General features: G+C 62.3%; 1 protein-coding gene across 1 annotated transcript; it reads right to left on the reverse strand.

Moving 5' to 3' along the window:
* Nucleotides 1–5,526: 5,526 nt before the first annotated feature.
* Nucleotides 5,527–19,733, reverse strand: LOC117641780 (ras-related and estrogen-regulated growth inhibitor-like protein). Its single transcript, XM_034379403.1, has 6 exons — nt 19,487–19,733; nt 15,569–15,645; nt 11,544–11,600; nt 7,465–7,541; nt 7,158–7,334; nt 5,527–7,074 (listed from the first exon to the last, which is right to left on the reverse strand). Exons 2-6 carry the CDS (start codon nt 15,639–15,641, stop codon nt 6,670–6,672), a joined length of 789 nt encoding a protein of 262 aa, XP_034235294.1. The 5' UTR covers nt 15,642–15,645; nt 19,487–19,733; the 3' UTR covers nt 5,527–6,669.
* Nucleotides 19,734–20,630: the final 897 nt, after the last annotated feature.

Consider the following 20,630-nt stretch of genomic DNA (forward strand, 5'->3'; position numbering starts at 1 on the left):
GACAAAGGGGGGGGAGCGTCAAAAATAACAATCGATACCTCAAACTTCGGCTGCTGTAGGTTAGTGCACCAGTTGATACGACTAAGTCGACACCACAGATGACCTGACCAATGACGCGGGGCCACTGCGGTAATGAAAACAAAAGCATCCTTAGATTGGAGAAACTATTTACACCTCCCTTTTGGCGCATTTCCCCAGAAGGTGGTGAACCCACCCCGTGCCTTGCCACGCTACACTGTTCAGGCCGCAGGGTGAACCACCGAGCCACGCCCAACGCGTCCTCGTGAGTGAATGAATACTCGTCAAAAGGGGAGAGGGGGGGGGCACGGCACCACTCTTTCGGGGCCTTTTGCCCTGGCAACCTGTCCGGGCCGTACTGGTCGGCCTGCCCGGGGCCTGCCCGAGGCCTGCCCCACCCGCCGTCTTGCCGGCTTGCCGATGTCTCGCCGAGACGAGGACGAGACGAGACACGTGGCACCAATTTCAGGGCAGTTACGCCTCAAGCCGCCGCCGCGGAGGGTGGGGGAGGGGGAGAGGTGGATCCAGGGTCCAGTCGGACAGCCGCACATTTCCTCACCCCAGGGCTATCCGACTTGGGGAAGAAAAATTTTGGGGGCGGCTCATTAAGTCTACCAAAAAAGCGTCTACCATTAAAATGGGGGCGGCTCATTGTGTCTACCAAAAAAGCGTCTACCATTAAAATATTAATATTTCAAATAAACATGCTTTTTTTTTTGAAAAAATCTCATTCAACGAACGTTAATGAAAGCAGATGATACTCGTTTGGTTTTCTTTCGATGATATTCGTTTGGTATTGTCGTGTGTGCTAGTTGTAGCGGTGTGCTCTCATCGGACGGAAAAAATTTTGCTAAGGTTCGGTTGTGTTAGGTTGGGTTAGGTAAGGTTAGGTGAGGTTAAGCCGAATTTTATTTCGCCCGGACAGGCTTCCCAAGCCTAGGTTGCACTGACCTAGCCCTACTGAGGCCATTCTGGCCCCATCGGACGGAAAAAATTTTGCTTAGGTTCGGTTGTGTTAGGTTGGGTTAGGTTAGGTTAGGTTAGGTTAAGCCGAATTTTATTTCGCCCGGACAGGCTTCCCAAGCCTAGGTTGCACTAACCTAGCCTAACCTAGCCCTACTGAGGCCATTCTGGCCCCATCGGACGGAAAAAATTTTGCTTAGGTTCGGTTGTGTTAGGTTGGGTTAGGTTAGGTTAGGTTAGGTTAAGCCGAATTTTATTTCGCCCGGACAGGCTTCCCAAGCCTAGGTTGCTCTAACCTAGCCTAACCTAGCCCTACTGAGGCCATTCTGGCCCCATCGGACGGAAAAAAATTTGCTTAGGTTCGGTTGTGTTAGGTTGGGCTAGGTTAGGTTAGGTTAGGTTAAGCCGAATTTTATTTCGCCCGGACAGGCTTCCCAAGCCTAGGTTGCACTAACCTAGCCTAACCTAGCCCTACTGAGGCCATTCTGGGCCCATGGGAAGGAAAAAATTTTGTTTGGTTCGGTTTTTTTTGGGTTTTTGGGGGTTGGGTTAAGGTTGGGTTTGGAGGTTAAGCCGATTTTATTTCGCCCGGAACCGCTTCACAGGTCTACCGGGAAATTAGCCACGGGGGGGGCCAGGGCCCCTTGCTAGGTTGGTTTTGTGGGGGGAGGGGGGTTGGGGGTTAAAACAATTTTTTTGGGCGCCCGTTCGGGGAGGTATACCGGGAAAATTGGGTCCGGCCACGGGGGGGGATGGCTGGTGGTGTGGTTGGCATTTTGGGGGAAGGGAGGTCCCGGGGTTAACCGCCCGCCCTTTTTCAACCATTTCTCAACCAGCTAAGGGGTTCGGCCATTTGCCCATGGAGGAACCCCCCGGGGGGTTGGTTGGCGGTAGGGAGGTTACAATTCGCGGGGGGTTTTTGGGGGGGGGGTTGGGGTTTGGGGGGGTTGGGGGTCGGGCTCGGGCGGGGATTTTGGTTGGGTTGGTTTTTTAGGTTGGGTTGGGGGGGGGAAATTGGGGCCCCCTTGGGCCCGGCAAATTTCGGGTCTCCGGGAGGGGTGGGACAGCGCGGCGGGGGCAAGCTCCGGAGCCGGGAAGTGTGGGAGGGGAAGGGCCTTTCGGCGGGGGGGGAATTGGCACGGGGGGAAAGTTCCCAGGAAGGGTGCGCGCGGGGGGCGGCAGCGTCCGGGCCGGGGACATGTCGGGGGGGGGAGGGCCGGTCGGGCGCCAGGCCCATTCCGGACCAAACTGACCCGGAAAAGGGGGAGGTTGGAGGGGAAGGGGGGGGGGGAAATTTTGGGGCCCCAGGCTGGGGGGGCAAAATTTGGGGGGGGCAGGGGGGCAGGTCCGGGGGAAGGGAAGCGTCGGGAACCCGAGGCGCCGTTCGGGCAGCCAAAAAGGGGGCGCGCAGCCGAAGGGCGTCCCCGGAGGCCCTAAAGTTAAATGGTTGGTAGTTAGGTTAGAGGGGCCCTTAAACTCCTGGGTCGAGGACTCGTGGGGAAAACTTTCCGGGTTTGGGCAGGAAGCGTTGGTTTTCTTTCGGAGGGGAATTCGTTGTATTGCGTGTGGCAGTTGTAGCGGTGTGCTCTCGCGGGGAAGCGCAAGTGTGCGGAAGGCGGACAGTTTTCGGTGGGTTAGGCAAAGGGTTCGGGAGGTTAACCCGAACAGTGTCGCGCGGAAGGGCCCCTTCGCCAGCCTAGGTTGCACTGTCCTACCCAGGAAGGCCATTCGCGGCCCCCAATCGGTCGGAAAAGAATGTGCAGGTCGTTGGTTAGGAGGGTTAGGTCGGTTAGGGGAAGCCAAATTTTAGCGTCCCCCGGCGGGCCCAAAGGCCTACAGTTGCGCAAGCCAAAGCCTAAGTGCCCACCTAAAGGCCTTTTGGCCCCACCCGGAGGAATAGAATTTTGGTTAGGTTGGTTGGTTGGTTAGGTTGGGCTAGGTTTTAGGTTCCGGTCAGGTTCGGCCGAAATTTGGGCCCGGACGGGCTTCCCAAGGCCTAGGGCCGAGGCGGCCTCCACGGTGGGGCCCTACGAGGCCATTCGGCCCCCCCGGCCCCCGGAAAAAAATTTTCCCCTCAGGGTTCGCTGGGCCCGCGCAGCCGGCTGGTGGAGGTTAGGCCGGAGGAACCCGGGAACTTTTTGCCCGGCAGGCTAGCCCAAGTTAAAAGTTTGTCCAGCCTAAGCAAGATGGGGCCAAAATTTGGCGCTCGGTGAGGCGCAACAATTTTTGGTAGCGGTGGTTTTAGGTTGGGTTGGCTGACGGTTAGGCCTGGGGTTCGGACTGGGTTCAGGACATATTTTTCGGCAAAGGCAAGCGACTTCTTGACGAGGTCTATCCAGAGAGGATTGAGTACCAGCGCTGGCAGTGCGGGTGCCATGGTCCTCCGGTAGCTCAGTGGTTAAGAGCATGTTGTGGGAAGCGGCAGGTCCCGGGTTCGGGACCGGTAGTATTTCCAATTTTTTCGGCGACCAGTTGCTTGGGGAGGTATATCCAGGGAAGATTGGGTACCGGCGCAGGCAAGGCGGGTGCCATGGCGTCCCGGTGGCTCAGTGGTTAAGAGCATGATGTGGGAAGCGGCAGGTCCCGGGTTCGGGACCGGTGGTCTACACAATTTTTTCGGCGACCAATTGCTTGGGGAGGTATATTCAGAGAAGATTGAGTACCAGCGCAGGCAAGGCGGGTGCCATGGCGTACCGGTGGCTCAGTGGTTAAGAGCATGTTGTGGGAAGCGGCAGGTCCCGGGTTCGGGACCGGTGGTCTACACAATTTTTTCGGCGACCAATTGCTTGGGGAGGTATATTCAGAGAAGATTGAGTACCAGCGCAGGCAAGGCGGGTGCCATGGCGTACCGGTGGCTCAGTGGTTAAGAGCATGTCGTGGGAAGCGGCAGGTGCCGGGTTCGAGACCGCTCGAAGCACCATTTTTTCGAGACCAGATTTCTCGAACGGCAGCTCAAGAGGAGTTGCGACATCACCGTCGACAAGCTGGTTCGGTGGCTGAGCGGTCAGGGTAGAGGAGTTGACTAGACTCGGGGTCGCGGGTTGGGTTGGGTTGGGTTGGGTTGGGTTGGGTCGGGTCGGGTCGGGTCGGGTCGGGTTAGGTTAGGTTAGGTTAGGTTAGGTTAGGTTAGGTTAGGTTAGGTTAGGTTAGGTTAGGTTGGGTTAGGTTAGGTTAGGTTAGGTTAGGTTAGGTTAGGTTAGGTTAGGTTAGGTTAAGTTAGGTTAGGTTAGGTTAGGTTAGGTTAGGTTACGTCAGGCGGGGCCCGGCTAAACTCCTGCGGGCACTCGCAGGCACTCGCTGGGCCCGGCAAAACTTTCGCGGGTATCTCGCGGGCAGGGGAAGCGCGACAGTGTCGCGGCAGGGGAAGCGCGACAGCGTCGCGGGCCAGGGGCCCCAAGGGGGGGGGCGCGACAGTGTCGCGGCAGGGGAAGCGCGACAGCGTCGCGGGCCAGGGGAAGGCGCGGACAGCGGGCCCGCGGCAGCCCCAGGCGCGACAGTGTCGCGGCAGCCGAAGCGCGACAGTGTCGCGGCAGCCGAACGGCGTGACCCCGGAGGTCCTGGAGGAATAGGTTAGGTTAGGTTAGGTTAGGTTGGGTTAGGTTAGGTTAGGTTAGACGGCTAGACGTCCCGAACGTTAGGTTAGGTTAGGTTAGGTTAGGTTAGGTTAGGTTAGGTTAGGTTAGGTTAGGTTAGGTTGGGTGAGGTTATGGTAGGGAAGGGCAGGTTGGACCATAGTTTCAGAGGGAAAGGTGGCCTTTCGACACTATCGAATATTTTCTTGATATTCTGAATATTTTGTTGGTGCACCGGCGTCTGGAGGGTTGCAACTTCTGCTTGCCTTCCTTGGACTTTGATCTCGAGACTTTGCCTAGATTGGCAACCCTTTTGACACTGCAGCATTGGGGGTGGTTTTGCTTACTGATGTTGGCATAACTGTCCACGACTGTCGGCCTGTCGTATCGCCGGCCTGGAGGAAAGTTTCCTCGCCGCGATGCGCGACTTTTCCTACCGATGAATGAGCCGCGCTGGCGTCGGCTGCCCTGCCGCCCGATTCCGAAAGGCCGTTTCGCTTTCTGTTTCTGTCGCACCCGTGGGGCGTTGCGTAGAGGTGCGAGTGAGACAGCGACGGAAACGACTCTCGGCACCAGCCTGCTGGCTGCGGCGCTGCGACTACTGTGGGGGCGCCGCTTGCGGGATAATGGAGGGTCGTGGTCCTCGTGCGATTCCCTCTCTCTCTCTCTCTCGCTCCCCCGGCCCGTGCGACAAGCAGACACGTGGCGCAGCGTGGCGCAGCGCGCCTCGCGGGGGGCGTCCAAAAGTGACGTCACGGCCGGGGGAGGGGAAATCAAGGAGCAGACGGCAAGTGGCCGCCCCCTAGCCGTCCCCTGGCTGCCCCCTGGCCGCCCCCTCCGTCGTCGGTGTGGTCATGGCGCGTGCGGGTGGAACACTAGGAATCTCCCGCTGCCCACTCGCTGTATACTTCATAAAATATGTTGAACACGTGTTCAAGAAATAATTTGACCACAAGTTATAATTACTGTATTAACACTTTTATTCATCATACGATTCTTTGCAAACAGTGTACTCGACAGGCAGTTCTCGACGGACACAGAAACATCATTTCAACCCCGATGAACCTCTTTTGTAGTCGTCGCTTTTATTAGAAACTCAGGGCTTAATTATGTTGAGCACTCGTGCACATATTTAAAATCACCTTGAATTTTCAAACAGTTACATGCACATCCATAGACGGACAGACAGGACAGACACACGTACTCACATTCACACGATCATTTATACACACTTAACAGTACTTTTCAATGAAAAAGAGTTACAATATAGTTTATTTATTGGTAAAACACATTTCCCGAATACAGTCGCGCCGTCTTTTCGAAAGCTCCCCTTCTCCTCTTCTCACGTCCGAATCACTTCGTACGACTTACATGCTACAGGAATGTCAAGATTCGTACACTTAGTTAATGCTTAAACGCTGGCGGGGGTGGAAGCGGACTCCAAAAGTCAGACTAGCATCGCAAATCACATCGTTACCACCGAACTTACACCTAAATAACTCTCCCATTGTGTACTCGTTTCCCGCCTCCGCCAGCTCTTACTTATCTAATTAGAACCTGAACTGGATGACTAGAAATAACAGCACATACAATATTATTACATTCGGTAAAAGGCGAGTATACAATACACCGCCGTAACCTTCCGCACACGGAAAAGAAATGCCTGCCTTCGATTTTGACCCGGAGGTGAATAAATACAATTGAACACACACGATTCCTCGAAACGCTCGTGCCGATAGGGCTCTTCCATTTTGGAACATCATCTCTCGGCAGCTCATATTCTTCTGGCATTATCTTAAATTACGGTAAATATCACAGTTGGCTTTCAGATCAAGAAACGCGTTTAGCTAGATGGCGCCCACGATGGCTGCCTAGGCCGTTTGGAAACCCCCCGTCGCAGTGTATGGTCAAACCGAGTCGAACCGCACCCACTGTCTACTATTGTGTATCATTCTCCATTGCTCTCTCTCCTACGAAATGGTCCAGTCTTCCAACGAGCATCGCTGAGAGCGTTCAAAGCATTTCCACTGCACTGTCAGGCGACATCCAGAAGACTGGGGAAGCAGGGACGCCTGCGCTGGCGGCCTCAGTGCAGTCCCTGCTGCTGCTGCTCTAGTCACAGCGAGGCGGTGATGGAGGTCTTCTTGACGCGCCGCTGCAGCATGCCGCTGCGGTACAGGTCCGCCTTCTGGCACACCTTGACCGTGCCCTGCTGCCAGGAGCACGATGACGTGGAGGGCGGCGGCGAGGACGGCGGTGGCGAGGAGCTCTTGCCGCTGATGAGCGTGCCCAGCATCTTGGTGACGGAGAACTTCCTCGTCCGCGTCGTGGTGCTGTTGGCGGCGTTGTTGTTGTTATTGTTGTTGCTGTTGAGGGTGTTGTTGTTGTTGAGGAAGGTGAGGCAGTCGCTGGCCAGCAGCTCGAACGCCTGGTAGACGCCCGGGCTGTCCTCCGCCACGGACACCTCGTAGAAGGCGGAGTTGGTGGTCTCGGCCAGAGCTCGGCCTTCGGACTCCTTCACCTGGAGCGACGAATCAACGAATCAACGAATGCACGAACGGCCGTGGACACAAGGCGCGCACACTGTACGCAAAGACAGCTTACCGCTCGCAGGTGCGCCAGGTCGGCCTTGTTGGCCAGCAGCGTGGTGGGCAGCCCCGGCACCGTGGACAGCAGCTCCAGCACCCGCTGCGCGTACTCGAACGACTCGCGGTCCGTGATGGAGTACACGACGACCACGCCGTCGGCCGCCAGCTGGGCCGCCTCCAAGGGGGAGTCGCGCTGCAGAGACAGAGAGAGAAAGGCCGTCAGCACCGAGCGCCTGCAGAGCGCGGGGCGGGCAGCCCGCTCAGCACGCCCGTAGGATGGGCCGCCTACACTGAGGGGCCACCACCCGAAACTCGGGACTCACCGTTTCCCCCGACACGTCGACGATCTCCACGTCCATGAGGGAGCCTTTGACCACGACGGCCTGCAGGTAGAGGAGGTCTGCAACACAGAGCGAAACGCGAACCATGAGGCACAAGCCAAAAACTCGAGGCGGTGAACGCTGCCTTGCGCAGCCTTGCCCTTCTGCCGCCAGGGACGGCCAGGCACGCGCCGTTTTCATCCCAGATTCCTCTGGTGGACGAGACGAGACGACGTGGTGACATTTGAGGAGGACGAGGACACAAACAGCGCGGCGGCCGGCGGGTGACATTTTCGAGGCTGACCGACCGCCACCGCCGGCGCGCGCCGTGCCGTGCCGCGCAGCTCCACAACGCAAGTTCAGGGCGCCAGCGCTACCCCAGCCCGCGGCCCGCGGGGCGCATCGCCACGAGGTCAGGGTGCCGCGGGTCGCGGCGGCGTCCTAAATCCGTCCACGTGGATACACCAGAGGGCCAGAGGGCCAGGGCCCGAGGGGCTCCGCCACGGGCCCCTCCACGGGCAAGGACAAGGAGCCCCTTTTCCTGTTCGCGCCGGCCGACTAATTACACTGTCAGCGCGACACTGTCAGTGGGACAGCCGGGGCATGGCCGGGGACAGCGGTGGTATAGGCCGGCCGCGCCACTTCGAGCCGCCAAATTAGTTGACAACACCCCGGCCGACGTGCCGAGGTGCCGTCGCCATGGCCGTCGCGGTGACCCGGCCGAGGCCAGCGGGTCAGCCCAGCGCCGCCCCGCCCCGCCCCGCCCCCCATCGCCGTGGCCCTGGATGACAGACCCCCGAAGGACCCGGCCCGGGCCAGACTGCCGGCGTCGTTGTCGAGGCTATCACCTTCACCCGGAAGTGATCATAGCGACGACGGAATCGGGTCAGCCTCCCCCCCCCTCCCCTCCGCACCGGAGCCTTGACGATGCCGCCCCTTTCGCCGCGCGGCTGCGTCTGGCAGGAAGGGGCAGGGGCGGCGGGGAGCGGAGGGGAGGGGAGTTGTTTTCGCGGTGACCACTTCCCGTTTGTCCCACCGAAAGCAATGATTAGGTCCCGCGGGGGTCGTGGAAGGATGTGGAAAGGGGGAGGAAAGGGGGAGGAGTCCCGGAGCAACGGCGCGGAAGCAGGCGAAGCAGGCCGTCTTGCGGGGGCGTCTGGGCGTCGCCGCGCACTCACGAGAAAGGAAGTGAAAGCTCTCGCTGATCCGTCCGCCCCATCGGCCACCGCGCACCCCGGCCCGGCAGGGCCATAACCTACCATAAACCGATAGAGGCGGCGCGCGGGGGCGCGACGAGGGATTGGGAAGCGCTTTGATGAACCCCTGCGAGGCTGCGCGCTGCGAGATGCGAGGGTGTCGGGGCGGTCGGGGTGCGAAATCCGCTCGGAAGCCAGGTGTTTACATTTGTGTTGGCGCGGTCAGTGACGCTGCGGACGGGCCGCGGCGGCGACTTGGGCCCCCGCCATGCAGCCCCGCCCCGCCGCACCGCCAACGCCACATCCGCCGCGCGGCCGTGGAATGCAAGCGATCAAAGTGGCGGCGGCCAACGTGGCGGCCACGGCGGCCACGGCGGCCAGCCCTCCATGAGGAAATTTCAATGTCGACCGGGAATTCCCTCTTGGCCGCCCTCCCGCCCTCCCCGCCCCGCCCCGCTCGCCGCGACGTCGCGGGCCTCGCCCGGGATGTTTTCCTTTTCCCCCCTGAAGTGATTCACGCGTGTGGTGGTGGATTGGTGTGCGCCGTGCGAGCCGCGGCGGGTTCGATCCCCGCCGCCGCCGGCTGGGATATTGTTTCAAAGCCCCAGCTGGCCTGCTGGCCCCGTGTGTGAGCGCGTTGAAAGCAAAGGCGCGCTGCCAGACTGTGAAGAGGCGACCCCTCACGCGGTGTCTGCTGCGCGAGGCGAAAAAGAACACCGCGGTCCGGCTGGCCAGTCCGGCCACAACAAACAGTTTTTCTGGGGCGCGGTTTTGGTTTTTCCTCCCGATACGGGACTCAGACGCGCCGCGTGCCGGGACCGTCGGTATAAACGGCGCGCGGTGGCGCTGCAACGGCGCGGCCGCGGGGCAGTGCGCGGGACGGCGGCGCCGAGTTTAAAAATACGGTCCGCGCGGCGACAACAGTCTTGCATCGCATAGACGAGGTCAGATGCACGGCACTGCGGCACGGCGAGGGGGAGCAGGGAGGAGAGAGCAGCCGCCGCTCTGGGCGAGCCCAACCTGGCCGTCGACGTGCTGCAGGGTGCGCGCAGGGTGCGGGCTACAGGGCGGGGCGGACGCCGCCGAAGGCACGCCGGGGCATTCCGCGAGGCTAGGGCGCCAGGGCGTACCTTCGGAATCTCGCGTTCGGCTCGGGAAGGCCTGCCCCCAAGGCCTTCCCCGCCCCGCCGACCGCCAGCGCGGCCCGGCCGTGGGCCCGGCCCTAGGTGGTGAATGCGATAGTCCGATCGACACTCAGGCCGCGGAGAGGAGGGCGAAGAGCGGACGGACGGCAGCCAGCCAGTACACTGGTTCCGCGCCGCGTTCCGTCGCTGTCTCTCTCCCGCAGCCCCACCCACGGAACGGCCCATGAGTGCGAGGGAGACAGAGCGACGAGGGCGCCGTTCGGAATGGACGGAGATGGAGGCGCGGCGGCGTGGTGGCCGCGGCGATGCGCGTCATGCCTGGGCATGAACGCGCCAAGAACGCAGGCGGCCGCCGGCCGGTGGCAGTGCCTGGCAGTGCCTGGCAGTGCCGCGGCAGTGGCGGCGAAATATGGAAGGTGTCGCTCATCCGTGGCGCCGCTGTGTCGCTGTGTCGCGGTGCCGCACGTGGGAGTGCGGCGCGGGGCGGCAGGCATGTTTTATTTTTAATTTCTATTTCTGATTGGCGCGACGGCGATCGGCGCCGCTATTTTCACGTCGCGCTTGCCGGCGGCTGCCTCGCCTTGCTGTCCTTCTTGCTGCCTTTGCTGCCTTTCGCGCCGCCGCCCGGATCGAGCCCTTTTGAGGCGGCCGCCGTCGCCGCCGCCGCCGCAGAGAGCCAGGAAACGTGCACACCGGAAAAAGTGTGACTTATTGCGAAAATTCCACTGCCACAAGGTAGGCTCTATCCGCGTACTTTAAGAGGACGTGTCTTCGTCGTGCTCGCGCGGATGGGGCGTGCATGCCACGTATTCGAGGACTCGAGGGTGCGTTCAGTTATGCCATACCGGGACGCCATAACCAGCCATAACGAAGCCTTAGGGCGCCCTCTAATTTGGCGCGCCGCCGAGTTTAGACAGCCCGCCCCGCCCCTCCCCGCCCCGCCCCGCCCCTCCGCGTCTCATTGTGGCAGTTGGGTAATGGGGGCGTTTGATTCGCAGCCCTTTGACGCATCCCCAGCCAGCTCCCTCCCTCCTCTGCTTTTCCTCGTCCAGCGCGCCACCGCGACGCCACCGCGACGCCACTGCGACGCCATCGCGTCGACACACGCACTCACACACCCTGTGAGTGGAAAGTGAGAAAAGAGTGTCGACCTGACGTCTCAACTTGTTCCCCGTTGTCGTCGCCGCCTTGGCCCTGCCGCGGACGATAGGGCGGTCCCTTTCCTGACGTCACCGTCTGTTAGGACTGTTATCGCCAGGGCGCGGTGACGCAGAGGGCACCCGAAGAACCGGTCGCGCCGGTCTCGGACGCCCTGGAGCCCCTGGAGGGCGTCACACGGCGCATCGCGCCGCTGTGTGATTCAGAAGAGCGGTTTGTCGCTTGTCTCTCTCACACACCCTTCCGGAGAGCCCCGCGAGTGTGACAGAGACAGAGAGCGAGTCTTCGGAATGGTTGGCTGGGGCTGGACGCTGCATTTCACCGCCTAGCCAGTCGGCCTAGCCCAACGCGTGCCGGTCGGGCGCTTGGTCCGTGCTCCCACGCGCCTGCACCGCAGAGGGCCGCCCTGCCCAGGCCGCTGACGTCAACCGGAGACGCGTGGAAGGACGTGGAGACGACCCGCCGGATGCTGCATAGTCCATGCTGCTCGTCAGAGAGAGAGAGAGAGAGAGAGAGAGAGAGAGAGAGAGAGAGAGAGAGAGAGAGAGAGAGAGAGAAAACGAGAAAACGAGAAAACGCTCACCTGTGTTGGAGCGGTACTCCCCGATGAATCTCCTGGTGAGGTATCTGACGATGAGAGCTGCAACAGACGAGGAGGGTCCAGGTTAGTTGGCGACGTGCCTTGGTGTGGTGTCAGGGGTGTCAGTGTGGAAGAAACCCAAAATGGCCGCACGAAAACAGGAGCGCGTGATGTCGATTTGACGGCGGTGACGCAGTCTGCCTCATTTGGGTCCGGTCTGCCGGCCGGCCGCGCGGGCATCCGCCGTTCAAAGTGATCGGCGCTGCAAAATATTTACTCCCAGCGCCGCCCCGCCACTGCGAGGGACGCGCGGCCGGGCCCACGTCGTGGCCTCGACGATTTCCCCCCGGCGCGGGCTGCCTACCCTGCGCCCAGCACGCCCAGCAGGGTGGCTTCGTGCCGTCTCTCTCGCACCCCTTACGCGACGCACCAAAGTGCGACGGTTCGGAATCACCCTGCTGCTGCCCTGCTGCGCTGCGCGTCGAAGGGGAAACGTTATACACACGGTCGATGTTGCATAAGAAAGGGCGCAGGCCGCGGCGTGCCGCGCCGAACCACCCCGACTCGTAACACAGTCGCCGACAAGGCCTCCCCGCCGCGGACTTCCCCCGGCCTGGGCGGGCCTGGGCAGGCCTGGGCCATCCCCCTGGACTGGGACGGATTGGGGATTGGTGTCGGTCGATCGGCCCATGATCGGCCAGCACTAACACTAATACAGGTTGCGAGGACCGAGGAACCGAGGATGAATGGCACGGTTCGTCCCTCCCCGCGTCAAGAGGTCCTACAGGCCCATCCGAAGGGCACCAAGGTGTATAGTTCATTCACCCTCGTTGTGCGACCAAGTGACGTAGGAAAAAGGAATCAAGGCCGATCCTCACTCCAATAACAAGGAGAAGGAGGCCGCGTTTCCTATTTGACTCGCTTGCAGTGTGTGTACTCGAGACGCATTGACCTGATTTAGCGAAGCCGACTGCGATGAGCATAGGCCTACCTAGACGCACATCGCCCTCACCTCGCCTCGCGCGCAGAATTTAGCCTAGCCTGGTTTCCAGAATTATTGTGGCAGGTCTCGGCCGGCCGGGGACCCCCGCGCGTTACGGAGTGTGTTACTTAACACGGGGGTTGGGGAGGGGGAGGAGAAGGGGTGGCGAAAGGGGGGGGGGGCACAAAGGGCGCACCACGCTAAGCTAGCGCGGCCGGGCCGGCCGGGGCTCTGACCGCCGTGAATGCCTTGATTTCGGAATGCCTCCCAATAGCGCGATATTGTGCCGGCAGAGAGTTATTTTCGCTTGATTTGTGACGCATGACACACGATACAGAGATGGGACAACGCCGACCTGTTTTCAACCGGGTCACCTCAGGCGGTTTATGGCCAAGTTGGCGGCAAGGCTTATTTTTACTTTTTGCCGGGGAGGAAAAACCGCGAGGAAAGACCGCGAAGACGGTTCGATCGGCGCGGCTTGCGGTGGCGTGCCTCTCGAAATTTTGGAACGTGTCTGTGCCGTTACATCGAACGGCCCTTGAGCTGGGCCGTGGGGTAGGGCCTACTCTCACTCTCACGGCCAGACGTGGACACGTCGTCACGTCGTCGCGGCCCTCCAGCTCCAGCCAGCCAGCAGCCGATACGAGGAACCGGCGGCCTCGGCCCTCGGCAAGGCCTTCGCCCCGGGCAGGGCGCGCGGTGGCAGACCGCCCCGGACGGCCCGGACGGCCCTGGAGGGCATATCAAAGCGCGCGGGACGATCGTCGGGCCTTTGGGACAAAAGAAAAGAAGGGCAGAAACGATGACGAGTCGAATCGGACACAAAGCCAGAGCAGTGAGTCAGGTCATGGCCCCCCGGCCGCCCGTCCCGGCCCGTCCCCCTGTTGTGGCCGCCGAGCCTCTGTCCGCGCTCCACGCTCCGCGCCGCGCTGCCTGTGTAAGTGATATTCCGCTGTAAAACCACCCCTCTGTCCCGATAGCCAATAAAGACAAGCCAGTGAACTGAGCCCCACTGCGGGGCGCGAACGCGTGGCGGGAGGGGAGAGGGAGGGGAGGGGGCGAGGCGCGAGGCGAGGCGTGAGTTCGGCCACCCTAAAAGAGTGTACACAAACACCCCGACACCATCCCTCTCCCCCCCCCCCTCCCTTTCTCCGGTCCACCTTTGGTGTTCTCAGCAGGTCTTTGGCCCGCGCGACGCAGCAAAACAACAACACACTTGTAGCTCTCCGGGGTCGGACTTTGGGCCGCGCGTGGGCCGGTACTACGCCGCGGCCGGGCTCTCGGTGTCGTCCTCGACGCTGATGCGATCCACCTGCGCGCCTTCCTGCCCCCCGCGGCGCTGCTGGACGCGCAGACGTCCTCGCAAACGTCGCGCGCAAGAGGCCAGCAGGGGAGTGGATTGGACGGCCACGTCGGCCAAGGCCGTCCTTTTGGACAAAGGGTTCTTGTCGCCGACGGGCTGCTCTCCTGACCCTGCCGGCCGGCCTTGGCTGCCTTGGCGGGGGCGGCGAGGCGAGGCGAGGCGAGGCACCCCGCTGCTTCAAATTGATAGTCGAACAGGCGAACGAACACCCGAAGCGGACCCTCCTGGACGCGGTCATCGCGGTCAGGGACTGGCAGATCCGCGCGTACCGCGGGCTGCCTGCCTGCCTGCCTCGTTCGTTAGCCAGGCGTGCCAACTCTGTTCGGCGCTGCCAACTAATCCCCGCCTTCCGGAGCGGCCTTGAGCCTCTAGCCTCGCCGCGGAGCGCGGAGCCTTGAGCGGCAGGGAGTTCCTTGAACCCCGCGCGGGGGGCGGCGCGGGCCGGGGGTGGACCGGGGTGGGCTTGTTGAATCAGATCCTCGCTGTCCAAAGTAGACAAAGTAGAAAAGATGATATCAGCAACCCCTCCCCCCGGACTTGTAATGCCCTGCTCGGGCTCTGATCGGCGCTTCAGCGAAATGTGTCCTTCGCTCCGAGCGGCCGCTCTCCGTGTCCCGAGCTCGCCGCGCGCGCTTCTTGTTGGCATTCTCTGTCCATTTCCATTTCGAGCTGCACGAAGAAGGACCCCCTTCCCGGAGAGCCTGTGCAGTTAGGCCTTCCTCTGCGGAAGCTTTGGTTTCACCTTCCCTGCTCCATGCTCCATGATGACGAGGGTGATCATCGCCAGGTCAAGGAGAACCAACCCCGTCCAGCTGCCGCGCTACATGCAACCCCCTACCTTTGCCAATTAAATTGAGTGAGAGCCGTCGTTGTTCCTTTTTCTCTCTCTCTCTAGTACACTGACGGGGCGCGCACCGAGTCCGGACCGGTCCGGACCCCCTTTGAACGTGGGCATGGCGCCATGGTCACCGCGGCTCAGCCCACTGGCCGACAATGTGCCCTCCACGGCGACGCTCTCGACCTTGAACCGGGACTGTACTGGGACTGGGGATGGGACTGGGACTGGGACTGCTGGGACTGCTGGAGAGGCCGTGGGAACCTGGTCGGACTGTGTCTGTCCCGGCAAAGGGACAAACACTGGTGGCTGTGCAAACCAATCGATGTCCGCCTGGCAGCTCGGCAGCCTGCGGCGGCCTGGCACAGTGGCCCTAGCCTTTGCTTTTGTCATCGCTGACAGGATTATTTTTTAGCAGATGATACCTTCACACTTGAAACACACTTAAAACTACTATACACCGGGTGCTCGCAATCCAACGGGCACGGCGCGGCGGTGCAGGCCACGGCACAAAGGACTCAGTTTTTCAATACTAACTTTTTTTTTCCTTTTTATCAAGGCCGGCAGGGCAGGGAGAAGTAGGGGGCAGCGCCGCGCGGCAGCGGCAGATGCGCAAGGCGGGGCGGGGTGGGGCGAGTTGAGGTAAGGGTGGGGTAGTTCCGCGAAACAAAGTCAGCCGGCTTCTGTAAACCCGGCCGCCCACTTAGTGCCGGGAAAAGCACTACACCAGTCTCACGACGACCAGCCACAACAACCCAAAGCAGCAGCGCAACGCCCTGCGCCACTCAAGGCACTGGATCGTCGGCAAACTTCCTTAGTCCCTCCGAGTGTTATTCCTTGTCACTCACCTGACTTGCCGACGTTGAACTTGCCGAGCACGGCGATGCGGACGCGGCCCGCGCTCTTGTCCTCCGACTTCATGGCGTTCTGCAACACACAACACGCGGGGCGCGCCGATAAATTACGTATTCCCATTTGTCGTCCGAGTCGTAAATCCCCCTTCATCATGCCGGGCGCGGCGGGGGCGCGAGTCCTGGGAGGGAAGGAGGGGGCGCACCGAGCCCCGCCCCGCCCCGCCCCGCCCCGCCGCAGCCTTTCCCGCGCTGCCCACTCGCATATCGCTAATTTTAGAGTCATTCGGGCGAGCAGCGGCGGCAGCGGCGGCCGGGGCGAGAGATACGCGAGAGGCGCGCGGGAGGGAGTCTGGTGTGTGTATCGCCAAGACGCGGCGCCTCGCGACGGCGACTTCACGGCGGCGCCACCATGCGCCAGCGCGAGGGGAAGAGCGGACGGAGCTGGCACTGTCACACGCGGGATTCGAACAGTCGTCTTCGCAGCGTGACGCTCTTTTCCTGGCATATCACTCCCTTCCCTAATTCCCGGCTCGATTAGAAGGCAGCGCCAGGCAGCCAGCACGCGCCGAAGAATTCCGATGAAAGACGCCCCCCCCCTCCCCCTTCCCGAATTCCCTTTCTTTCGCGGAAGTGCCGCAGACGCCGCGCCGCCCTGCAAGGCCCTGCCGTGCCGAACTTGGCTCATTCATTCGGAAAAGTTTGGGGTGGAGTCGCCGCGCTGTGTCGCTGCGGTAGTACTTTCGCTGGCCGCCTGGCCGCCGGTGAGGGCGTGAGGGGCCGCGGCGCCCGGACGACGACGGTGCCCCGCTTTGCCCCCGGACGGGGACAGGGCGGCACGGCGGCACGGCACGGCACGGTCAATTGCACGTCGCAGGGTTCGCTTCTTCCCTCATCCCATCCCTCACCGCGGAGCGTCTCGTCTCCTTGGCCCCATTTTTACCTCGCAAAAACTCTCGCTTTCCAGATCCACTTCCGGGCCGGGGGCCGTTCCCTGGCCGCGTCGCCCCACCGCATGTCCGGCACCACGCCCCATTGCCCCGATGACGAGGCGGGGCGGGGCGGGGCGGGGCGGGGCGGGGTGGAACGGGCGGGGCCCTAACGCGGAGTTTATACGACGAGCAAAGTGTGTGCGGGGGCGCGTGCGTGTGTGCGAGTAAATACGCACGGGCAGAATAATGTAAACTCAATGAATCAATACGTCCTTGAGATCTCATTAAGTCACTGACACCTCTTTTGGGGTTACGGTTTTTTTGGAACCTTGGTTTCAGACGGCCCCTCGCAAACCCGGCGACGCTCTGCGAACTTTGATTCCCCAGCTTGTTATCGTCGGCAATCGTGGAAGGCAAAAAGAAGAGGTTGGCCCGGTGACTAATTAGTGCCCAAGTTCCGCGCGACACGAGACGAACCCGCTGCCTCCTTTGTCATCCCAGCGAGATTAGCGCGAGGCTCCAGGCTGCCCGGACTCCAGACTACCCAGAGTCCGCGTCCCAACTCGGTGCGGCCTCCAGTCTCAGTCCTCGGCCTGGTCGCCCTCCCAATCCAACTTGTGCCTCCAGTTATCATTCCTGTGTGGACCCGGAAGTAATGCCGGGCCGGGCCGGCGGCGCGGACTCAGTGATTCCGTTTTCAAGCGGCCGCCCCGCCCCGCCCCACGCTCCATTGCGCCCCGCGACCCTGTGCCCTGACACCGGCAAAGCGCGCGGCGCCGAGGCCGTCTGCAAATTGGTCGTGCCAGCAGTGCCGACCGGGGCCGGACCGGCCAGGGCGCGGTTCAATCCATTGCCGAACTGGGCCACGCCAGGCCAGGCCTCGCCACGCCTCGCCGTAGGACGGCAGGGTAGCGGCGACAGGGCTATTACGTGGTGCTGGAGCCTTGCCGTTGTTGTTGCTGTTTTTAGTCCGTTCAGTCCTTGTCTGGCGCTGCGGTGCGTTGCGGCCGGCCCGGCCGGCGCACGCGGCAGTAAACAAAGCGGCCTCTGTGCTGGGCGGCCTGGGCGGCGTGCGGCGCTGCGCCGGGCAGCATCACATGGCCCGCCACGTGGCGCCACGTGCCCGTCAACCGCAGTCAACCGCCGGCCGGGACGCGCCGCGCCGCTAAGCCGCGGGTAACGAGCGGCGGCGAGGCGCCGGCCGCGCCGAGGAAGGGCGGTGTGTGTGTGCGTCGCGGTACGGCGGGCTGCCCACCCACAGTGGGCCAGAAGGTCGGCGCCGCCGGCCAAAAACTCTAGCTGCGTTTTGAGCTCCACAGTCGCTAAATGGACTCGAATCAAACGTGTGACCCCACCAACGGATTCCTCGTTCGGAGAGCACTCCATTGGTGGGGTCACACGCCCAGTTCGAGTCCCATTTAGCGACTCTGGAGCTCAAAACGCGTCCAGAGTTTTGGCCGCCTCCACCGGTCTTCTGGCCCACTGTGCCACCCCTGTGCCACCCCACCCCTGCCGCCTCGCCGACTCGCAGTTCGTGGGCTCGTCGTGAACACCACCACTTCTTCTTGTCGAGGAGGGCCGTACGCGGTGCAGACAGCGGCAGGCTCATTCCGAGATTCCGAACAACAGCAGCGCTCTCGCCGCGCTGTCTCTCTCGCACTCGCGACGGGGCCCTCCCCTTCCGCAGGGGTGCGAGAGGGACAGAGCGACGAAGCACGACGGTGCAAGGGACGGCGCCACGAGGACCGCAAATATTTCAGCGCGCGGCGCAGCGCGGCCAGATTTACAGTGCGGGCCCTGCCGGCCTGCCGGCGCCGCGACAAATTGAGACATTAGCACGCCGTGGCGCCGAGGACGCCGTCGAGGCGGGGCGGGGCGTCGTCGAAAAAAAGGCTCGCTCCTCACCTCGTGCAAACGCAAAACGCACCACGTACCCGTCTGTCTGTCTGTCTGCCGGCACGTATCACACGTATGTACGAACTGCGCGGCTCGACGGCACGGGCTAGTCTTTCATGATGCGATACACATGCCACATCCGCTTGGCGCCACCCCGCGAACATCGGCGAGGAGGGGGGGGGAGGCTGAGGGGGCGTCGGTGTCAATGGACAGGCGGGGCGCCGCGGCGCACACGCCGCTAGGTTGTTGGGCTGCTGGGCTCGCGCGGCCGCGCCCGTGGCAGGGAAAGAAATGGAAAACACGCAGCGCGGCGCGGCGCGGGGTATCGCCGACATTCATGAGGATCGGGGCAACAAGTAGCAGTCCACGAAGTGCTTGGGGGAAAGTGGGGCGGGGCAGCCGGGGCAGGCGCGGCGGTGAAATCCCTGGTATGCCGAATCACCGGGTGAGCCCCACGGAGCGGTCCCGCGGGGGCGCCCACACACACATACACAAACACACACCATCCCAAGTTTTGCTCCCACGAGAGGGTTTGTAGTGTCAGCGTGGGTCGCTGCGCTCTCTTTGTGCGCGTGTGTGTGTGCTTTAACGTGTGTGTTTCACTCCCCTGCTTATATGCATGCTCGGACGGGCGCATGCCAGGGCGTGAGACATTTTCGGGGAACTCCCTGTGAGTTGTCATCCCCCCCACCCCCACCCAATCTTACCCCAAGCGTGCCGGACACACACTCTCACACACACTAACGCAAGCGCTGGCACGCACGGTCCGCTGCCAACACTTGTTGCAGTGGGTATCCCTTATTCCTTACTGCTGCGCGCTGACGGCATACATTTGCCAGACAAAACGGCTCGCTGCACCGCTGCACACTGACAGTCGCACTGCTAGTACACTGCCACTGCTGCCCTGACGGGCGACCATGGACTCGGCTCTCGATGTCGGGGTCGCAGAGAATCACTTCGTGCATTCGCATCAAAGTATGCTCGTGAAGGCAACACAAACCCCTCAGTGTTTTCCCAAACTGGCTAGATCAGCACAATAAACTACATCAACATATGCACTGGTACAGTAGTCGGCTCTTCGAGACTCACCGGTCGCTGTGAATGTAAACACCGGCTAGACGAGGGCGACGGCACGCCGAGGTGCCATGCGGTGCCTCCCTCGTGTCTCCGTGTCGCGTCGCCGTCCGCAGCGTCCGTCGCAAGGTCCGCCGAGCACCCTGGTCCTGCAAGCGGCGTCGTGGCGTCGCGGCGTCGTCTGCGAGCACGTCGCTGTCCTGGGGTTGGGCCGTTGGGCTTGGGCCTGGCGTCTGCCTCGCGGACGCTGTGTGATCGGTGTCGCGCCCGGCTCAGGACTGAAGGGAAGGGCCGGCGGTGCGGCCGCGGGCCGGCAGCGTGGAGGCGTGGAGGAGGGAGGGCGGGGGCGGGGGTGTGGCGGGGAGGGGCAACAAGCACGCGCCGGCGATACGCGCACGGGCCGGGCCGGCGACGCTAGGCGACGCCCTAGGCCCGAGCCAGGCGCCACGGGGGCCCGGCTTGGCCCCTCCAGAGCGAGGCGAGGCGAGGCACCTTGCGCCTCATCAGCTGCTTCGCACCGCTGCACCGGTTTCGCCCGGCGCGCCGCGCGTCGCGTGCGGAACGCCTGCAAACGGCGGGGTAGGCCAACCCGCCGCGCTCGGGTGTCGCGAATGGAGATGTTGCCTACCCCGGCCATCCCAGGCGCTCTGTTGAGGACTCTAGGCGAGGTTGGGCACTGGCTCTGGCGGTGCAATGGAAGGCGAAGGCAACGCGTGGGAGAGTTCCTCCGTTTATTGGACCGATACTCGCGCCCGGCTTGCTGCAGGCTGCACCACGGGCTACACGTCACACATACTCGATGATGTACGTGATGACTTCCGACGCGGTGTTGAACACGTTCCTCACGATGGTGGCCGCGATGTGCCGGGCGTGGCCGATGAACGCGTCGCCGCCCATGGGCCCCATGCGCATCATCCCCTGCAGGCCGGCCGCACCGGCCGCACCGGACGTGGCGTTCCCGTCGGCCACCTTGTGCACGGTCAGGTGCACGACGCGGTGGCGCCGCGTCGAAGCCGCGGTCCCCGTCGCTTCGGAGCGCTGCTGTGGCACTGATGTCGCCGTCGTCATCGTTGGACTTCGGTGCGGTGAGGAGGCCAAGGTCGACGTGCGACCTGGCTGTCGGTCCCTGGCCCTGGCGGCAACGCCAGGTTCAACTC

This window comes from Thrips palmi, unplaced genomic scaffold (assembly GCF_012932325.1).
Source record: "Thrips palmi isolate BJ-2018 unplaced genomic scaffold, TpBJ-2018v1 HiC_scaffold_15, whole genome shotgun sequence".
NCBI lineage: Eukaryota > Metazoa > Arthropoda > Insecta > Thysanoptera > Thripidae > Thrips > Thrips palmi.